We start from the raw sequence: 19753 nt of genomic DNA on the forward strand, positions 1-19753 counted from the left end.
GGGTGAGGGGGTCCTGACATGGCCCTTCCCCGCCAGGCACAGGTTCAGCCCCAACATGACGGAGCGAGAGGCTGCGAACTTCATCCTGAAGGTCATTCAGAGCTGCTTCCTCAGCAACAGGCAAGTCACCCGCCCCGTCCTCCGTTCCCGTTACCTGCTTTCACCAGGGCCACACCTGGGCTGGGTGACAGGGTGCTGCTGCCCCGCGAGTACTTGGACTAAGCGCCCTGAAGGGAGTCCCACAGAGCCACGGGGTGCTGGCCTAGAGGGGGCTGAGGCCTGAGTCCAGGAACAGTGCCCTCCCTGCTGAGCTGGGAGGCCCAGGGTCTCCTGCCCGCTTCAGCTGCTGCAGGGAGGACAGCAGGACAGCCCCCGTTCTGAGTGCCGAGGGGGACCTGGAGTTTTCAAGGATGAAAAACTGGGGAGATGTGATTCTAGCAGGTGGGCAAGGGAGGCCGCCCTCATGGGAGTCAAGGCCCTGGGAGGTGCAGCGGCTCCCGGCCTGCACCCTGGAGACCGGCACTGGCCCTGCTAGGAGGGCTCAAGAGGCCAGCCTCCCCGGATGGTTCTGCTGGTGAAGGGAGGCAGGCGTGTGGCAGGGTGGAGGGGCACAGTGACTAGGGGGTAGGGGGTCCTACAGAGGGGCCCCAGGACCAAGGGGGAAGACCGCCCACCTGTGGGGCCCACTGAGCGAGCAGGAGACAGGGCAGCCATGGGTGAGGGAGCGTCCCCGAGAGAGGAGGGCTGGCAGGGTGGACAAAGGTCTGTGATTCTGCCCTTGGCCCCCAGGGAGGGCAGCGGGGAGACACCCAAGGCCCAGGAGTGAGGGGCCACAGGCCGGCCCCTGCCCCTTACAGCCCTGTTCCCTCCCCGCCTCCCAGGAGCCGCACCTACGACATGATCCAGTACTATCAGAACGACATCCCCTACTGAGCCCCCAGACCGGGCGCCACGCGCAGCTGGCCTCCCAGCCTGGGACACGCGGGACCATGCCCCGCAGAGCCTGGTGGCCCGCCGCCTCCCCCGGCGTCGCCCACGCGTGGCCGGGACGACAATCAGGGCCAGGCTCTGCTTGGATGTGATGATTTTTGCACTGGACACATTCCCTACCGGTTTCATTTCAGAGGTACATGAAGTATTTTCTTGTGTATAAAAAACAAAAATTATATTCAACTTAAGATTCAACCAACGTGAATGAAATAAAAACAAAAAACCTGCTGCGTTTTGTGTCGACTCCTCAATGCACATCCAGCCAAGGGGTGATTCCTGGACAGGCTGCGGGCAGTGGGTCGGGGCCAGGACGACTCGGCCTGGCCCAAGGGGCCCAGAGTACGTGCTTCTTCCCTGAACACGCTCAGGCTCCGTCCGCCCGTCTCCTCTCCTCCAAGTCGGCTCCAGGTTCCCACCCACCGCCACCAGCCAAGGACCCAGAGCTAAAGACGCGATGACACAGAACATCTAGCAGTGAGGCACCCGGAGTCGGGTCAACAGCAGGTGTGACTGCAGGTGAGGAGGAAGTGAGTCAGTGAAGGTCTGAACCAAGAGCCAAGTGTGAAGGAGAGGAAGGTGAGTGAGACGCTCCAGGCACCCGGTGGGGCTCCAGAGTCGGCGACAGACACACTCAGCTTCCGCAAGTGCAGCGTGTATAAACATAAAGAAGCTTCTGCACCAGAAAGGACACCGTGGGCAAAATGAAAAGATGGCCTGTGGAACAGGAGACGGTATCTGCACCCCTGCGCCTGCGAGGGCTTCACTTCCAGAGCGTGGCAACAGCTCAGTAACAAAAACCCAACCAAAAAGCGGGCAGAACACCTAAACCGACACGTCTCCAAACAAGACATACAGGTGGCCAGTAGGCACGTGAAAAAATGCTCAGTATCACTAATTATCAGAGAAATGCAAATCATAACTACAGTCACCGCACACCAGGCGGGGATCACACGCGTGGGTGAGCAGTGAGACTGAGCTGTACGCCGAGCACAGAGATGCACTTGTGGGGAGGTGGAGCTCCGTGGTTAGAGCGTGAGCTGGGCGTGGACAGGGTCCTGGGTTCAAGCCCCAGTACTGCCTCTTTAAAATAAATAAATCTAGCTCTCCTCCCACCAAATAAATAAATGTGTTCCTTTAAAAAAAAAAAGAGAGAGAGAGAGATGCACTTTTATTTAAATAAGAGACCTGAGATGAAAAGAAAAGAGTCACTGTCATCACGTGATTGCACATTTATGAAGCAGAACCTGGCAGAATTCAGGCGGAAAGGCCCTAGGGGCTGGTCCAAGTCAAACGCTCTAGGTCATTTGCGGGGGTGGGGTGGTCAAGCAGAAAGGAAACCGCAACACTGCGTAGCTTCCAGGAGAAAGAGCTGACAGGTGGAAGGGGAGGAGCGGAAGGCGTGCAGGACAGACACGGCATAGAACAGTACAAATGATTCACACCCAGCAGAACTGATTTCAGAGACTTGGACAGGAAGCTTGTCAAATTGGCTCTAAAATGAAACTCAGTCAAATGCCACATGCAAGGTTCCGGCAACGTGGCAAATCACACACCCTGAAAAGTGGGAAATGCTACTTACTCTCCTGGGGAGAAAGTCTAAACCCATTAGCTGACAAGAAAATGAGGTCTCTTTAGAGACTCAAAACAAAATGAAGTTTAAACTCTCAAAAAAAAAAAAAAAAAAAAAAAACAGCTCCTCTTTCGGTGACACAGGAGACAAAAAGACCAACCCAAGAGCCTGGCACCTCTGAGGGGTTTTGGGGAAGTGCGGTCCACGCTCGGGACAAGGGTTCCCGAAATGAAGCTGGTCTGAGAGCAGGCACCTCCCTGACGTGAGCGTCTGATGCTCAGAGGTGACACTGACACTGACAGCTGTCCCCCAGACAAGGCGGTGTATCTGTCATGGCTGCTGTTCAGCTTTCGGCACTGGAGGGCCCAGCCAGTCAGGCTGTGAAAGGAAACAGCTTAAGAGTCTGGAGGAGAAATAAAGCTGGGAAATGGCACTTGTGTGCATGAAAATCCAAAGTGACCTATGAATGTACTCTGTGGTGGAGGTCCAGGGTAAAGGCTAATATACAAAAGTCAGTCGTGCATGTGTGTACATGTATCTCATAACCCAAAAAACGAAATGGAAACAGTACCATTTACAACTGCATCCCACAGCATCAAACACCAGACGTAAATCTAATGAAAGATTCATAAGAAATACTGAAAACTGCACAGGCTTAGAGAAAGAACATCTAAACAAACAGTAAAGTATTCGCAGACTGGAAGACTCAACATTATACAGATGTTTGCTCTCCCCAAACTGATCTGTAGTTTCACTGCAAACGCCAATCAAAATCCCAGAAAGTTTTGGAGTGGAAATTGGCAAGTCTAAAATCTGTATGGGAACACAAAGGTCAAAATATAGCTATGTGGATCTTAAAGAAGACCCACAAACCTGTGTATCAAGACTTGTCCTTAAACTACAGTAGTTTAGACAATGTGATGTGTTGGCTCAGGGGAGGACAAAGGGACAGTGGAGGAGGTGACATCCAGGGGACACACTGACATACACGCAGATGCTGCAGGGCAGTCGGGGAAAGATGGTCTTTGCAATAATGGTATTGTATTGAGTACAGACAAATAACTTAATCATACGGTCTGCCTCACACGAGACATAAAAATCAACTCCAGGTGGACTGTTGAAGGTAAACTTTAAAAGCTTTTAAAAGAAAATACAGAAGAGAATGTCTTGATGACCTCGGGATACACAAAGACTTCTTGAGCAGAACCAAAAAAGGCACTAATTATAAAGGGGAAAAAATTAACTTGAACTATATGAAAAGGCATGCCACAGACCTGGGAGGATATTTGCAATGATATATATCTGTTCAAAGGACTTATATCCAGAATACACAAAGAACTACTAAAAATCAGACACAATTGAATAGAAAAATGAACAAAAGACCTGAACAAACATTTCACAAAGGAGATTGTCCAAACAGCCAATAAACATAACAAAAGGTGTTCAACTTCATTAGTCATCAGGGAAATGCAAATTAAAACCACAGTGTGATACCTACCCACCCACATGTGTGCCTGAAATATAAAGTCAGATGACATCGAGTGTTGGGAGGAAGCGGAGCACCCGGAACTCTGACGCTGCTGCTGGTGTGCCCGCTGCTCCAACCACTTCAGAAACTCAAGTGTCCGGGAAGGCCGAGCATCTCATCCCCAGCAGTTCCACTCCCACACGTGTACCCAGCAGAAGTACGAAATCCGTGCCCCAGGACACACGAACAGGGATGTCCTGAGGTCACTACTCCTAACAAACAAAACCTGTAAATGACCAAAATGTCCCTGGACGAGAGGTCAATCATCGTGGTTGCTCATGCGGAAGAGAACTAGGCAGTAAAGGACATAAAGGAGCAAGTACAGCAGACAATGAGGTCGACCCCTCTGATGCTTGGCTGGAGAGCCAGACACAAAAGGTCCTCCCTGTGTGATGGCATCTGAAGTCCAGGAAGAGGCACACTTACTTGCTGGTATTCGAACCCAGGACAGTTTCGAAGGAGGGAGGCACTGGGAAGGAGGGGGGAACCGAGGCGCTGGCACCCTTCTTACTCTACGAGAATTCACTGAGCCGCGCACACTGACCACTCCTGCGTCTTTCTGTGCTAAAAAAAAATTACTAAGGTGTCATTTTTTTCATCATAAAGCCAAAATGGGTATAAATGTATAAGGAAGAAATAATGCCAACATTACACAGAAAAGAGGGGAGCGAGCACACTTCCCAGTTCATTTTTCACGAGGGCAGCAAAGCCCTGATATTAAGACAAGGATGTTCCAAGAAAATGAAACGATAGAGCAGTATCCCTCTCACGAACACAGATGCAGAAATCTTTAACTAAAAATGAGCAAACTGAGCTCGATGTACGAAAAGGACATCGTGACCGAGTGGGCCTCATCCCAGCAATGCAAGGTTGACTTAAGATGCAGTTGGTGTCCTTCACATGAACAGACTTGAGAAGGAAAACCAAAAGGCCATTTCAGGGGGAAGAAAAAGTACTGGACAAAATCCAACACCCATCCATAATGATTTTAAAAAAAAGTCAGCAAACTAGAAATAAGAGGACACCGCGATCTGATAAACATCTCTAAGAAAAACTCACAGTTAACATCTTCGTGATGAAATACCAACGGTGTCCCCTCCAAGATCCCGAGCAAGATGAGGGTGCCCATTCTCACCACTTCTAATCAGCATTGTACTGGGTGTGGCCAGGGATACCCAGACTGGGAGGAAGGAGAGAGACTGCCCTGCTTCACAGATGATAAGATTGTGTATAAAATCCCAAGGAAACTACAGAGAAGTTAAAAGAGCTAATAAGGGAGTAATTCAGCAATATCACAGTTTACACAGTCAATGTAAGGCAATGGGTTATATTTCTACGCACACAGAACAGTTGGAAAATAAAACAAAAAAAACCTATACCACATGTAATAAGGCTCAGAACATAAAATCCCTAAGGATAAATTGAAAGTCGCACTAGACCTCTGCACTAGAAACACACAACACTGAGAGAAATTAACATCGGAGAGAGACATGTCCTAGACGTTTCTCTACAAACTGATCTTTAAATTCAGTGTGATCCCAACCAAAATCCCAGGCTTTTTGTGGCAATTGACAAGCCAAATGTAAAATGACCACAGAAATGCAAAAGATCCTCCCAGTACAAACCCTGCTAAGTCCCTGAGTCCGCAGCAGAGCAGAGGCTGGGACTCGTTAGTAACCCACAAATGGGGGACACTTCCCCCCCAAATCCAGGATCCACATAGGAAAGTGAGTTGTTGCCCAACGTGTGGACGGCAAAAGAGCACCAGGAACAGAGAGACACACCCGGGACTACTCTCGCCACAGATCTCAAAGCTCAAGTGGCTCCTGGAAAAGAGCTTTGAAAAAACTGAGGAGCCCCTGCGAGCCTACATGTTTAAGAGGAGCAAATAGTCTACAGCAAAGAAAATGCACCTGGCCCTCAGATACCAAAAATATTCTCAACTTTGGTCATAAATGTAACTGGAAGGCAGCTATGCTCACCACTGTACCAACGACTTCTCATAAATGTAAATGAAAACTACCCTGATGTCCTTTTTCCCCATCAGACGGACCACACATACCATAGGCAATGCTCTGGGGAGGGGGAGGGCCCCATGAGGGCGGGAATGCCACAGGGAAACCCAGAAATGAGGGGGGATCTCACACTATCATGCGTGTGGTCACCCTTGCCTCACAGTCCCACTCTGAGGCTTGGAGCTCAAAGATCTCTGGCAAAATACAAAAAGACGTTTGCAAAAGGCTCCACGCAGAGGTAGCAGGGGACCACCCCCATCACTATGGTGACTGGTGTATGACACGACCACCCCTCAACGCTGCCTGAAGGAGTTGTTGCAAGACGCTCAAGAAGCCTGAGTGCGGCGGCGCTGTGCTGGCGGGAAAGGGGAGGGTGACTGTACACAGTTGAATTATTAAGGGAAAAAAAGAGTCCTGAAAAAAAAAATCAAGTGTTTGTCCAAGAGAATGGAGGCAACAGGGTCGAGGGCACGGAAAAAAAGCTAGGCTTCCCGAAGATATCTTGTTTTATGGATTGACTTTGTAATTATAAATTAGAAAAATTAGAGAATACAATGTGTAAAACTTGAAAGTGAAAAAAAAATCACACTCATTAGGATGGCTATTATTAAAAAAGAAAGAAAAAAAGACAGAAAACAGCTAATGTCGTGGAGGATGTCCAGACGCTGGGTGACGCCTTATGGAAATTCCTTTTAAAAAATAAGCAGGATTATCATATAATCCAGCATTTCCACTTATGGATATATATATACCCCAAAAGAAGTAAATGCAGGGACTCATATTTCTACACCCATGTTCACTGCAGCATTATTCCAAAAAGTGGAAACAACCCAAATGCCCATCTATGGATGAATCCATAAGCAAAATGTTATAATGACCAGACAAACTAAATGTTTACACCAATGAAAAGTATCTAGAGTATGAGACTATCTTTATGACTTCCAGGCAAGAATGGATTTTCTTAGGACACAACGCACAATTCTTAAATGTGATAAAACTGATACAAAGCCCATAAAGTTAACCCAAAAATGACTAAAGAACACGTAGAAATCAATAAGAAAACTATTTCATAAAGGCCAGAGCAAAACCCCATGTATCTGTGCACCAGAGATTCACCCAGAGCAAGTTCACCACGAAAAAGGTAAATAATGAAAGCAGAGCACCGTCTGCATCAAAGTGAAACTAGGTCCATCTCCCTTAAGCGGTACACTTCACCGAAAGACAACGATGCCCGCGAAGACCGAGGCGGTGAGCGCGCACGACGACGGGAGGACGCCGGCGGCCCGGCACCGGGGAACAACGAGAGGCGCCTCGAGACCCAGAACCACCATGCGGACTTTCGCGGGGACCCGCCGGCCAGCGCCGCGGGCTCGGCTCGCCTCGCCAGCGGGAGACCAGGTTTAGTAGCGATTCGGCCCCCTTCCGAGTGGGCGGCGGGGCTACGGGAGACGAGGGTTCGGCAGCCTCTAGAGACCAAGGTCCGCTGGACGGGGGGCGTCGCCCACTTGGCCCGAGACACACCACACCCCCGCCCCGGCGTCTCGAGTCTCTCTTGCAGCCGCCCCTCCCCTCTTTCCCTCCGGCGTCTCCCAACTACCACCCCCGCGTCTCCCCGCCTCCACCAGCCCGACCTCTCCCCCGACAACCTCTTCCCCTTCTCCCCTCTCCCCACAAATCTCCCCGCGCCTGCGCCCAAAAAACACGCGGGAGACTGGGTGCAGGCGGCCGCGGCCGGCGTGATGTGCTAGGCAGGCAGCAGTCCGCGCGGGCGCAGCTCCAGCAGCGGGGCCAGCGTGTAGCGCAGGCGGCGCAGGGCGGCGTCCGAGCCAGGGCGCGCGAGCCCGCGGCGGAGGGCGGACGGGTTCACCAGCGCCAGGTAGAGGAGCGGCAGTGCCAGGACGCCCAGCGGGAGCAGCAGCAGCGTCTGCAGCGCGCCGAGCGCCCACAGCCTGCGGACCGAAGACGCACCGGCAGACGGGACGTGACGGGGCACGGGACGCGCCCCAGACCCCAGGCCCGCGCCCCGTGCCCGCCGCTGGCTCACCTGATGCCTGTCGCTCCCGCGCCGCCGAACAGCCGGTTCTCCTGCGGGGAAAAGGGAGCGGCGTCCAACCCAGCGCGGAGGCTGGGGCATGACGCCGTTGGATCTGGGCCCGTGAAGGGGCGGGCTTCATCGGTGCGTGGCTCAGCGCGGCGTGGTACTGTGGGGGCGTGGCCCGCGTGGTGGGTGGTCCCACGGGGCAGATCCCGGAGCCAGCCCGCCCCCGCCTGGGCCCGCGCTCACGCAGTCCGCCTTGGCCACCTCCTCCATAAGCGACCCCGCGCAGTCTTGCCCCCGGCGAGGCTGTGAGTCGCACCTGCACGGACAGACATCGGAATGGGCTCTCTGTCCGGCCCCCACATTCACCCCACCACACCCGGCAGTCCTAACCCCCTTACTGCTCCAGGCCGCCCCGTGAGGCGTCCAGCGCAGCCGCCGCCTCCATCACCTTCCCCTGCAGCTCCTGGAAGAGGGGGAGTGAGGCCTCACACCGAGGAAGACCTCGGTGGGGCCGGGGCGGGCTGCCTCAGCTCCGGGGAGGAAATGGGTGGAGGCCCCAGTGGGGTCTGAGGTGAGCGGCTCTCAGAGCGGACGGGGGCGGCACCTGCAGTACTCCGCTCTGCTCCTGGAAGCTGGCCCAGGCCTCCTCCATTCGCCGTGCGCTCTGATGCGGGGAGCGCTGATTAGACTCATCCCTCTCCACCCTCCTGCACCTGCCCAGACCCGGCCTCGGCTCCGCCCGCACCTGCCGCAGGGCCTCCGCCTGCATGGCGTGCTTGGCCTCCACCAGCTCCAGTTGTTTCTTCCGGAGTATCCAGTGATGTCAGGAGCCCGGCACTCACTGCACCCACCGCGCCCCAACCCACCTCGAGCCCTCAGGACCCCGCCCCGGCGCCGCGTCAAGGTGTTCATGGCCCTGCCCACGCCCCGCCCGCGTGCCCAGGCCCCGCCCCCAGTCTGTCAAAGCCCTGCCCACGCCACTGCTCCGGCCCTCGGGGCCCCGCCGAAGCACCTGCAACGCCACCATTTGGGTCCCGAGCTGCTGTTCTGCGCGCTGCTGACTCAGCTGTTCTCCTCCGTAGTAGAAGAGCTGGGGGTGGCGCTTGTGAGGGCGGGGCCTTGGCTGGGGGAGGGACCGATCCTGGGAGGTAGAGGTGGGAAAGGGGCGGGGCTTCCCAGGGGAAGCAAGAGATTGTACCTGACTTGACAGCTCCTCCCACTGCTCCTGCAGCTGCAGGTTTTGTTGCTCCTGCGGGCAGGATCGAGGGGGCGGTCCGGGCCTCTCCGAGGTCCCCGCCCCCTCGGCAGGCCCCGCCCAATCCAAGGCCCGCCCTCTCACCAGGCCACACCCCTCGTGGCCCGCCCACTCGGCAAGTCCCTGCCCTGCGAGAGGCCCCTCCCGTTTTACAGGCCCCGCCCCACCACAGCCAGGGCCCCTCCCCCACCAGGTCCCGCTTGCGCTGCTCCACCGCCTCCAGCCGACCGCGAACCCGCTCCGCGCGCTCCCGCGCCGCTTCCCGCGCCTCCCCGCACAGGGCCCGCGCCGCCTGGCTCCGCCGCCGCTGCAGGCTGCAGAGGGAAAACTGAGGTCCCGCGGCCCTGGAACTGGGTGGAGTCGAGAAGCCCCCTGGGGCCACGCCCGGAAGCCGGCCGCTCCCTCCCGGTGCCCGGAGGCGGCCGAGCAGCCGTGCACCTGCGCTCGCGCTCGCTCAGGTCCTGCAGGCGCGCGGTGAGGCTCTCGCTCTCCGCCTCGAGCCCGCGCACCAGCTCCTCCAGCTCCTGCTTCCTCAGGCGCCCGTCGCGGTTGTCCTTCTGCAGCTGCAGTAGCAGCTCCTGCGCCTCGGCCATGGCCCGGCTCTGCCCGCCCCGCCGCCCGGGCCCCCCGGCCGCGTCACAAAGGGCGCACACGGGCCGGCGGAACGCGGGGCCACTTCAGAACCGCCGCACAAGTGCCACGGCCGGACCACGCAGGGCTAGTGGGTACTCACCTCTGAAGCAGGAAGGTGAGGCGGGCTTGTTCCCCGGCGCTGCGGGGGCACTGCCAACTGATCGTCTCTACTTGTGGAAAGGAGATCAGAATCTGTAACATATTCACGTCTTTTGACCCAGTGATCCACTTCTGGGCACTTATTCCTGGAAGAAAATTTTAAAAACCACAGTGCATTAAGTGGTTCATTGAAATGGTTAGTTACAGTCATCACCAAAAGGAAACAACAATAATTATTTAAATGAGGTATTCTAGTATTATGTGGCATGCAAAGACATGCTGATGTCTAGTGAAAAAAAGAATATGATTTAGCATTTATGCTAAAATAACTAAGATTGTAAAGTACATGGGGAAGATCTTTAAAGGAAACAAGAGAAAGACAAGCTATTTCATTGTTTGGTGAAATTGTAGGTAAACTTGTCCTTTTAAAATCTACCTATCTTTGGCCGATTTCAATTATAAAGCTGGATGCAAAAATCCTAAATAATTAGCTAACCAAATCCAAAGGGGTATAAAAAAAAAGGTACATGGAAACCAGGCAGTTTCTTCCAGAGACTGTTCAAACTCAGAAATTTGATGTCATTCACCACATGGACAAAAGAGACAGGACACCATCATTTCAGTTGTGCATTTCAACAGATGTGGAACACGTGGCTGAGCTCCACATCTGTGGATAGTTCAAAGAGGGAGAGTAAGGGACTCAGACCTGATGAAGGCTACCTGGTAAAGATGTACAGCAAACATTACAGCAAGGAGGAAGTATAGCAGCCTTCCCTTTAAGGTTTTTTTTTTAATCTAAATTTTTTTCCTTAACTGTTTTTGGGGGGGTGTAATTAGGTTTGTTTGTTTGTTTGTTTATTAATGTAGGTACTGGGGATTGAACCCAGGACCTTGTGCATGCTAAGCACATGGTCTACCACTGAACTATACCCTCTCCCCTCCTTTAAGGTTTTAAGAAAAGAGAATGACCCTCTGGCTAAAGGCTAACAGTGCTGGTGGACCTACAATGAAGCAGGAAGCAGAAATAGGAAAATCTGAAGAGTATGCAGATACAGTTGGTCTCCTACCCTAAAGCTACCTGCTCCCTTTCCTTCTTGCCAGAACAAGCCCCTTAGTGTTCTCCTTCCCAAAGGCTTGCTCTTGTCAGGTGCCAGGCCTGGCCTATCCTAGCCCCAGGTGTAAAGCAGGGCTTGGTCTAAAGCCACTATGGTGTTTGTCTTGCTGCCTCGTAGGATTCTGCCTGTGAAAGTCAGGAGAGGAAGTCCACTGGGTGGGAGTTTCTGGGAGGTCTGCCTCAATATAAAAAGATGGGGGGAGGGGATATTAGCTTTATTGCCTACCTGATTTGTCTGCATGTGATGGCTGGAACTGCTGCAGCCACCTTGTAAACATGAGGGCCCTAAAAGAGGAAGTCAATTAGCACACTCACAGGTGTCTCTTTAGATGTTCCCTCACCTCTCATGAGCCAGAACTAGGGCACACACTCATTCCTAAAGCAAATAGGAATGCAACCAAGACAAAGGTGGGTGTTGAGATGGGAAGAAACTGGGGTACCACTGTGCTGCCAGGCTAGCTGCCACCCTACCCACAGTCCTGGCTGCTGTTCCTGGTGCTAAGCCTGGGATGGTGGAGGCCTGGCCCGGGCAGGTAGGAGGAGGGGCAAATGTAAGTGCAAAGCTCCCCACAGTTCTGTGCCTTGAGGCTGGGCTCCAGCCTCTGTGCCTCAATTTCTTCACCTGTAAAGTGGGGTTATTACCAGACTCTCCCTCGTAGGGCTGAGGCGGCCCATGGTTCACATGGCTAGGGCACTGAGCACCGAGCCCGGCACCACTGCTGACTCCAGTGCTGGGCACTCCCTCTTCACTGCTGGATGTACAGCCCTGGACCATGGCACTAAGCACCTGAGTCCCGAGTCCAGATTGAGATGTGGCCCCACAAAGAACCATCTCATTGATAATTTTTATATCAATTACATATTGAAGTATTTTGAGTATACTGGGCTGGATGAAACATTCAAATCTGTTCCACTCATTTCCTTTTACATTTTCATGTGGCTCCTAGAGAGAGTATTTGCTGACAACTCTACTGGAGGCACTTTGATCAGTCGTGTTGGGCAGCCCTGTGCCCTTGGAGTCCCCCACAGCCACTTCCCACTGCCTTGTCATGTCCCCACGACCCCCACCACCCACGCTGGGTAGGTATCATGATCCCATTTTATGGTTAGGGAAACTGAGGCTCAGCAATGACAGCTAGCCAGGCAGGGGCAGCCTCCACCCTGTCTGAGTTGGAGAGAGAAGCTGGGCACCCCCTCTGGGGTTACTGCAGCTGTGGAGAATGAGCTGAGGGGCCCTTTGACCCCTCCCCACCCACTTGGTCCCCTAATGAAGCCCGGGGGCCAGGCCGGGTGTGGGCAACAGGAACCATGGAAACAGACCCCCTGGCTGCAGTGCCTCTGCCCTTTGCTCTCAGTGACCCGCCAGAAGCAGCTGCCTGTCTTCCCACTGGTACATCTCTGCCCCTCCCCCAGGACTCAGGTTCAAGGTCCTTCTCTCTGCGGGCCCCACTCCCCTAAGCTGGGTAGGAGCAGCCTTCCAGGGTATCCACCAGGGCAACACCATGAGGGCGGGGGGACAGGGCACAGCCTAGGAAGGGCTCACCCACCACCCTGCACCGCCCTGCCCTAAACTTCTGCGTCCTTTGGTACTTTTGAAATTTTGGTTGATTATCAACAGCCCAACATGTGTAGGCTACATTTTTCCCCAGCATTTCTGAATGTTCAGGCTTTGTGAAATTTATGAACTTGTGAACATTTTCAAACATATAAAACAGCTGAGAGAATTTTCAAGCAACCCGCATAACGCCAGTGCGCACACTCCTCAGCTGCCGGCTGTGTGAGCGCCCTGCCTGGAGGGGCAGCTCTGCGAGTGCCACCGCCCGCGTCACCAGGCCTGGGTGCGGGAGTTTCCCATTCTGTGCACAGTCTCATGAGAATATCCATGTGGGGCTAGGCGCTCAATAAATGTCCCAGTCAGAGACAGAACAATGATAAAATCTGTGCCTGTGGTGCAGAGCCCTGTTTTTTGGATTTGAAACATTTTTTCCCGGATCACAGAAAACAGATTTAAGTAAACTGAGAGGTGTCAAATAGCAGCACAGGGTCCTGCACATGTGGGCCCTGCCCACCAGCCATCACTCTCCAGTCCAGACACCCCAAACCCGCCTCAGTCCATTAAACAGACCATGTGCTTTCATGGCTCCAAACTCTGCATATGCTGTTGCCTACACATGCAGCAGTATCCCCGAGCGCTTGGTTTCCGGGGTCCTGTCTGACACGGCTCTCTGTGCACCTAACAGTTAGACATCCCGTCACTGGGACAGATAGATGACGAGCTTTCTTTCCTTCTCTCTCTCTCTCTTTTTTTTTTAATGGAGGTACTGGGGATTGAACCCAGGACCTCATGCATGCTCAGCATGCGCTCTGCTACTGAGCTATACCCTCCCGCCACCAAGAGCTTTCTTATTTGCTCCTTTTTGCAAACCTAGGGATGTTTTGTTTTTTCCCAGTCGACATCTGTTGCTTTGGTAAGAAAAATAAATAGTTGTAATTGAAGGAAGAAGGATGCCAGGAAGGTGAAACTACCCCCAAATGACGGCATCTGGACAAGGACCCCTCAGCCCGAGGGCGGCCATCCCAGCAGCAAGCGGAGACTCCCTGTTGGTCTCCAGCACAGGAGGGTCCAGTCTCAAGTGGCACTTTTGGAAGATGGGCCCCCGGCCACCTATGTGACCAGTGCCAACCAGCTCCCAGCTTGCCCTGTGGGGAGGCCCCGGGGCTCGCCTGAAGCCGGGCCCCCTGGACAGAGGTGAGGTGGCCCCCGATCCCCAGGGTTCACCCAAAGGAGGCAGACCTCGGCCTCCTGGTTAAAGACCCTTGTCTGCACCGGGAGACGAGGGGAGAGAGCCAGCATTCCAGCTTTGCTTCCTCGAGTCACAGCCCCTCAGAGAAACAGCCACTTCTTGGTTTTCCCTGAGACACCTGCTGGCTGCAGTCCGCCGGGTGACCCATGCTCTCCTTTCTGTCCCCTTGGGCCCCGGGCTGTTCCCCACCTGCAGATCTCACCCAGGGTCCTGGGGTTCAGTCTCTCCGAACCCCACCTCAAGTGGGGACTCCCTGCCCATGCAGCCCCCTGGAGCCCCATCAGGGGCTCCTGACACCCCGCACGGCCGCTATGGCCCATCAGTTAGTCCTGCCCCCTAAGCTGTTGCCCTGGAAACCTTGATGCCCCCTTGCACCCTTTCTCCGGCCGGTGCCCACACCTGGGACTCTTCCATCGCCCATCCCTGCCCTACCTGTCCCTCCACTTCCAAGCTTGTAAATGGAGATGTCACCTACCCTGCCAGGACTGTCTCCAAGAGTAAGCAAGCTGCTGTCTGCAGAGCACTTGAGACGTTACTGGTACACATACAGCAAGTGACACAGAAGTGCTTGCTAAATAGGTTTAAATACAAAACGAAGTCTCCAACTTCCGACCTCTTCGGGCCAGGCCATTGCTCTGGACTGGATCATTGCAGCACCCCCAAATAGCCTACTCTCGCCCTGTATCCCCACAGCAGCCCAAGGACCAGCCCGACTCCCAGGGCACAAATCCAAATCCCCACATGACCTCCCTGGCTGGGCACAGCCCGGAACCTGCCTCCTGCTGCTCCTCAGACACGCCTGCCACAGGGCCTTTCCACCTGCTCCTCCCCCTGCCTGGCCTCTCCCCTCAATTCCTTCAGGCCTCATCCCAACCCCAACGTCAGCTTCCCGGGGACACACTCCCTGGCAACATCCCACCCTGAAACTCCCTCCCGGCAGTGTGGTTCTCAAGCTGCCGGGATGCATTTTCCAACTGTCTCCATCACCTTCTTCACTGTGAAAGGAGCCTGGCTGGGACGGGGCCTCGCACATCGCCTCCTACCAGGGACAGAGGTGGTCGGCGGCTCCCTCACGCTGCTCTTGAAGGCTGTGGTCTGCGTCCCTGACAGTGGACAGGCTTTGTGGGGACACGGGAAGACCAGCTCTAAGGGCTCGTGCTGACAGCCCACTGGCACGACAGAGAAGGGGGATTGGGGACAGCACTGCCCACTTCCCCAAGGCCCAGGGACCACTGCCTGTAGAATCCCAACGTGGGCAGGTTTTAGGGCCCCCTGGCCAGGTCCGGTGTCTCCTGCGCCCAAGATGGAAACACTGTCATCTTCCCAACCCCTCCACAGTTACCACAGGCTCCTGGTGGCCACGACCCACTGCACCATGCACCTCTGCTGCGGCCTGTGGCCAAGGCAGCAGCAGTGTGGACATGTGATAAGAGACGTCGTGGAAGGACGCACTTTGCAAAATGGTCCCCATGTTAAGTCCAGTTAACATCCTAAACCACAGGAACCAAAAAAACCTGCCCTGAGCAAACTCTGTAATGTCCCCAGGTGCCCCTTGAGGCAGGGGTGGCCTCTCGGAACCAGCAGCAGTAACATTCGATGGCACTGAGACCTTTAAGAACATGCCTGGCACCCCCGGGTTTGGGAAGGAGCCAGCCACCTGCTTCCTTTACATTTAAATTCAGAAAAGGTCCTTGCAGAAGGCCCATGGGAAACATTTCCCAAAATACACAGCTTTGGGGACACCCCCTCAGGCGTGAAGACGGGCCAGTCTCTGGCTCACTCTCCCTAGCCTTTCCTCCGCATCTTTCCCTTTTTCTTGGGACTGAGGGAGCTCTTTTCCTACCCCACCCCTTTTGTTGGCTCAAACCTCCCCACCCCCCACCCTTCCCCCAGCACAAGACTGAGAACCACCGGGGTCAGATAGCTTTTGGAAAGAGTAATGTTTTAAACAAAACATGTTAGAAAACAGCGGTCCCTACCACTCAAACCCCCATCCTTGACCTCCACTCACAGAATGACTCCCTGACCAGGCCTGACTTACTCAGCCGTGTGTGGGACACTGTCTCCTTCCCTCCATCACACCTGCTAGGTGAGTTTGACGAAACCCACACACCTTAGGGAATGGTTGGATTGGTTCCAAGCAGCTTTTTAGGGCCTCATCCTGATAGGAACAAACTGCCAAGGTCACCCAGCATTTGAGGAAAGCATTTAAACTTAAAGACTAGGATAAAAACAAACCAAAAGTGGATCCAAAAGGCATCTAGATACAATGCAAGAAACAGAAGAAACTGTCCAAAAATTACAATTTCCTTAGCAATCACAGCCATGAAAAGAGAACAAAATGCAACAATGAAGGAAGAAAGAAAATTAAAAATAACTACTGAGAAGCTTTAAAAATTGGTAAGCATTTGCTCACAACACGCCCAGCCCAACATACAGACAAACAGTCTCAAAGTGGAGAGACCACACCAGAAGCTTCCAGGGAGGAAGTCTGGTCACGTACTAAGGGGGCTGGAGGTCTTGTTTTGTGAGAAGGTAGGAGCCAGTGGAGCAACCCCTTTAATACTCAGCAGGAAAGTGAAATCCAACTGACAATTCTATACCCAGCCCAACTATCAACTACATGACACCTAAAAGCATTTTCAACATTTTACATCTCAAAAAAGCTACCTTCTGTGTGTTCTTTTCTCAGCATGGTACTGCAGGAAATATGCCACTGAAGCATCCAAGAAAAGAGGCAGAAAGGCAGGACTCCAGCCCAACCTGTGCAGAACAGCAGGCTCTGGAATAGATATGCCAGAGAAAAAATGACAGGACAGATAAGCTCTGTGAAAAACTGTGCTGGGAGGCATTTCAGTCAGAGAGCGAGGAAAGACAGACTCAAATCAAACTGAGCAACTGAAAAAAAGGATCATTATTAAACCTGGAGGAACCTCAGGAGTGGTGAACAAATTGTCTGAGATAACTAAGCTGTGTTGGCCGACCACACCGCACCACTTCTTGTAAACGAAATTGGATGGAACACGGCCACGCCCGTCTGCTCACACTGCTGCTTAGGCTCTGTGACCACAGAGGTGAGTCACCAGATAGTACGGCCCACCAAGCCTAACATTTACAATCTGGCTACTTCTCAGAAAGTTTGCCAACCCCCAGGTTACACTACACATCTGATTACTATTCGCGGCATAGGGAAGAGGAAGAGGGCATAAACAAAGTAAAATTTTCACCTATCCTAAGTCCAGACTCTGGGGTTACCTGCATAATGTGGGGCTGGACTTGGAAGTACAAGAAACTATTTTTTGTTTCAAGCCTTTAAAGAAACATTTGATTATTTAAACTGCATTTAGGTAGTGCTCTGGTAAAAGCAAAAAAAAAAAAAAAAAAAAAAAAGAACTTAAAACATTGAACAGAACTTACCAAGATTTAGAGAAGTGATGGCCACATCCCTTGGCCCTGCAGCCACTCAGACACCCACAGTCTATGGAGTCGGAGATCTAAGATGGCCACCACCCTCCCAGCCCCACCCCTGCTCCTCCTCCAGGATCTTCACTCAGCCTGCGATTTCCACCCTGGTGGCCAGGAGGGACAGTCCTCCACTCTACTGTCCCCATCCCTTCAGACTAAGATGATTCCCTCTTCCTCAACACCCCCCAGCAACCCCAAGGCCAAGCAGCAGGAAGGAGCAATGGACAGGAAAGAGCCCTCCCCTGTCCCAGCCGGACTCTGGGGTCTTCATCTAGGCCACCAGGTCCACACCCCGTCTACACACATGCTGCTTCCCAAACTTTCTTGGCCAGCTTGGGCCAACACTGCCCAGGAAGACACCGACCCCAGTGCCCTGCTCAGGATGTGCACACGCCACCAAGTGAGGGCCTGGCCCCTCTGAAACCCACCCTCAGGCCCATGGCGGACAGATGCCCACCCCGGCTCCCACCCTTCTAGGTCCTGGAAGTTGACAGACCAAGGAAAGCAGTTTGTCATTTGTCGAGAACAGTCAGAGAACAGAGGCTCCACGCGAAAGTCTTCAATCAAGCTTTTAATGAAAAGATCATAAAATAACAGTTTCTCATCACTGTACATTAAGACTGCACGCTTCTGAATGGAGAGATTGGTGGCTGCTTTACCATGACACTTGAGGGCTGCATACCTGCAGCTCTGACCTGAATTTATCCAAACTCTCGCGGGAAGTGAACTCAATGTTATGACTGACAGCGGCGGTGGCCGGTGCAGGAGTGCGATCACGGTTCCCTCCTCCTTTCTGGGAAGGGCTTATAGGACATGATCCCTCTTCCAGTTCTGATTAAACAAAACAGCTATAACCCCATCCCTCCCCTCCCCCTCGAGGTATTTGTGAGTGGGCCAATGCCCAGCCTGGGGTCCCCCAATGGGGGAGGGGAAAGCAAGTGATGGGTGGGGGACAGAGAGGATCCCCTCAGCACCTGGCCCCACGGGGCCCCGCCAAGTGGAGGGGGGGAGCCCTGGAGATCCTCTCTGCCCCGAGTGAGGTCTGTTATGCAGCATTTTTGAGGTCAATAAATTACAGCAATAAATAGCAAGGTGAGGTAGGGGGAGGGGTTCCCGGTAGAAAGTTAAAGTGGGGTGACAATCTGGGGGCCCTAGGTAGGGGGTCCTGGGCAGCGCACACGCACACCCGATTTTGGAATGTCAGACTGAGGCTCTGGTCAGGCCCCGCTCCACCCCACCCCCTCCTGGGATCGGATTCACAGGTTTAGTAACGCCCACGTGACCCTGGGGTTGGACAGGGCCTTGGTCCCTGCAGCGGGCACGGCAGGGCTGAGATCCCTGGTCTGCTCTAAGACGGGGCGCCTCTGCTTTCGTCCCCCAAGCCAAGGGGACTGGACGGATGCAGCCGCCCTGCCCTCAGCCCTGCTCTCCTGGCTGCCCAGGCCTCACCCCAACTCAGGACGGCCTCGGGGGGAGGGGGGCGGCTGGGGTCTGCCTGCCCAGCCGGCCCGGCCCAGATCGCACTCCTGCACGCGGCGAATCCAGTGAATACTGACGGTGGGGGCGGGGGCGGCGCGGAAGGGACGGCCCAGCGCCCCCGAGTGGCGACGGACGGTAACGCACGGCTGCGTGAGGTTCTGAAAGTCCGTCTGGGTCCAGATTGTTCGTTTCACAGGCTGAGGAGTATGGCTATGCTGCGAGTCTCTGAGATTCGTATTTGCTTAGAGGTTCGTCTTTTCCTCTACCTTTTTTGCAATCCTGGAGGAGCCCCTGTGACGGGCTGGGTCTGGCGGGAGCGTGCGGTGGCGGAGCCCGGCCTGCCGCCCGCTCTCCCCAAGTCTGAGAAATAAATACATTCATCACTGCACAAACATATTGATACAAAAACAACACTGTTCAGAGTGTTTGCACCGTCTGTGTTGGTAAGGACCGGCCCAGTGAGCCCCTCCCGTTGCCAGGGTGGAGGTGAGGGTCCCCGGGGGGTGGGGACCCGCTGGAGTCAACGGAGCTGTGCAAAGGTCCTGGCTTTTTGGCTTGAGAGGGACCCTCACAACCCACCCGAGGGTCTCGGGCAGAGGAGCAGGACAGCGGTGCACCTCCATCCCAGGGCCCAAGCCCAGACTTGGGTCCTAGGGCCAGAGCTGACAGCCACCCTCACCAAGCCAGCCGGCCAGGACCACCACGGTCTGGCCAGGAGGCCTGGGGGGTGGTCAGCACAGACCCAAGCTCTTTGGTGCCA

The 19753-nt window shown here is 54.1% G+C and overlaps 3 protein-coding genes across 8 annotated transcripts in view; 1 reads left to right on the top strand and 2 right to left on the bottom strand.

Moving 5' to 3' along the window:
• The window catches only part of PI4KA (phosphatidylinositol 4-kinase alpha), a 74832-nt gene extending 73614 nt beyond the window's left edge, over nucleotides 1-1218 (top strand). The window contains exons 54-55 of the mRNA XM_032472105.1: nucleotides 37-120; nucleotides 882-1218. Of these exons, the coding sequence (XP_032327996.1) occupies nucleotides 37-120; nucleotides 882-933 (136 nt within the window). The 3' untranslated portion in view covers nucleotides 934-1218. The remainder of the gene's footprint in view (nucleotides 1-36; nucleotides 121-881) is intronic.
• A 4056-nt stretch (nucleotides 1219-5274) lies between these two features.
• TMEM191C (transmembrane protein 191C) lies at nucleotides 5275-11519 on the bottom strand. 6 transcript variants are annotated; one of them, XM_032472125.1, is made up of 11 exons: nucleotides 11472-11519; nucleotides 9838-10224; nucleotides 9590-9713; nucleotides 9343-9393; nucleotides 9157-9234; nucleotides 8890-8946; nucleotides 8749-8808; nucleotides 8543-8607; nucleotides 8388-8460; nucleotides 8148-8188; nucleotides 7820-8052 (listed from the first exon to the last, which is right to left on the bottom strand). In XM_032472125.1, the coding sequence occupies exons 2-11, from the start codon at nucleotides 9990-9992 to the stop codon at nucleotides 7848-7850; spliced, it is 909 nt and encodes a 302-aa protein (XP_032328016.1). In that variant the 5' UTR covers nucleotides 9993-10224; nucleotides 11472-11519; the 3' UTR covers nucleotides 7820-7847. The 6 variants fall into 6 exon arrangements, with proteins under 6 accessions (XP_032328014.1, XP_032328011.1, XP_032328013.1 ...); XM_032472123.1 differs by having other exon boundaries at nucleotides 5275-8052; nucleotides 9590-10224; XM_032472120.1 differs by having other exon boundaries at nucleotides 5275-8052; nucleotides 9157-9393; nucleotides 9590-10224.
• Nucleotides 10418-10724, bottom strand: LOC102521949 (transmembrane protein 191A; the record flags this gene model as incomplete). Its single annotated transcript, XM_014552686.1, is given in 3 exon segments — nucleotides 10418-10567; nucleotides 10628-10673; nucleotides 10675-10724. Coding segments are annotated over 3 exon segments (246 nt in total), but the record flags the coding sequence as incomplete, so codon positions are not given.
• Nucleotides 11520-19753: the final 8234 nt, after the last annotated feature.

Source organism: Camelus ferus, chromosome 32 (assembly GCF_009834535.1).
Source record: "Camelus ferus isolate YT-003-E chromosome 32, BCGSAC_Cfer_1.0, whole genome shotgun sequence".
NCBI classification, from domain to species: Eukaryota; Metazoa; Chordata; class Mammalia; order Artiodactyla; family Camelidae; genus Camelus; species Camelus ferus.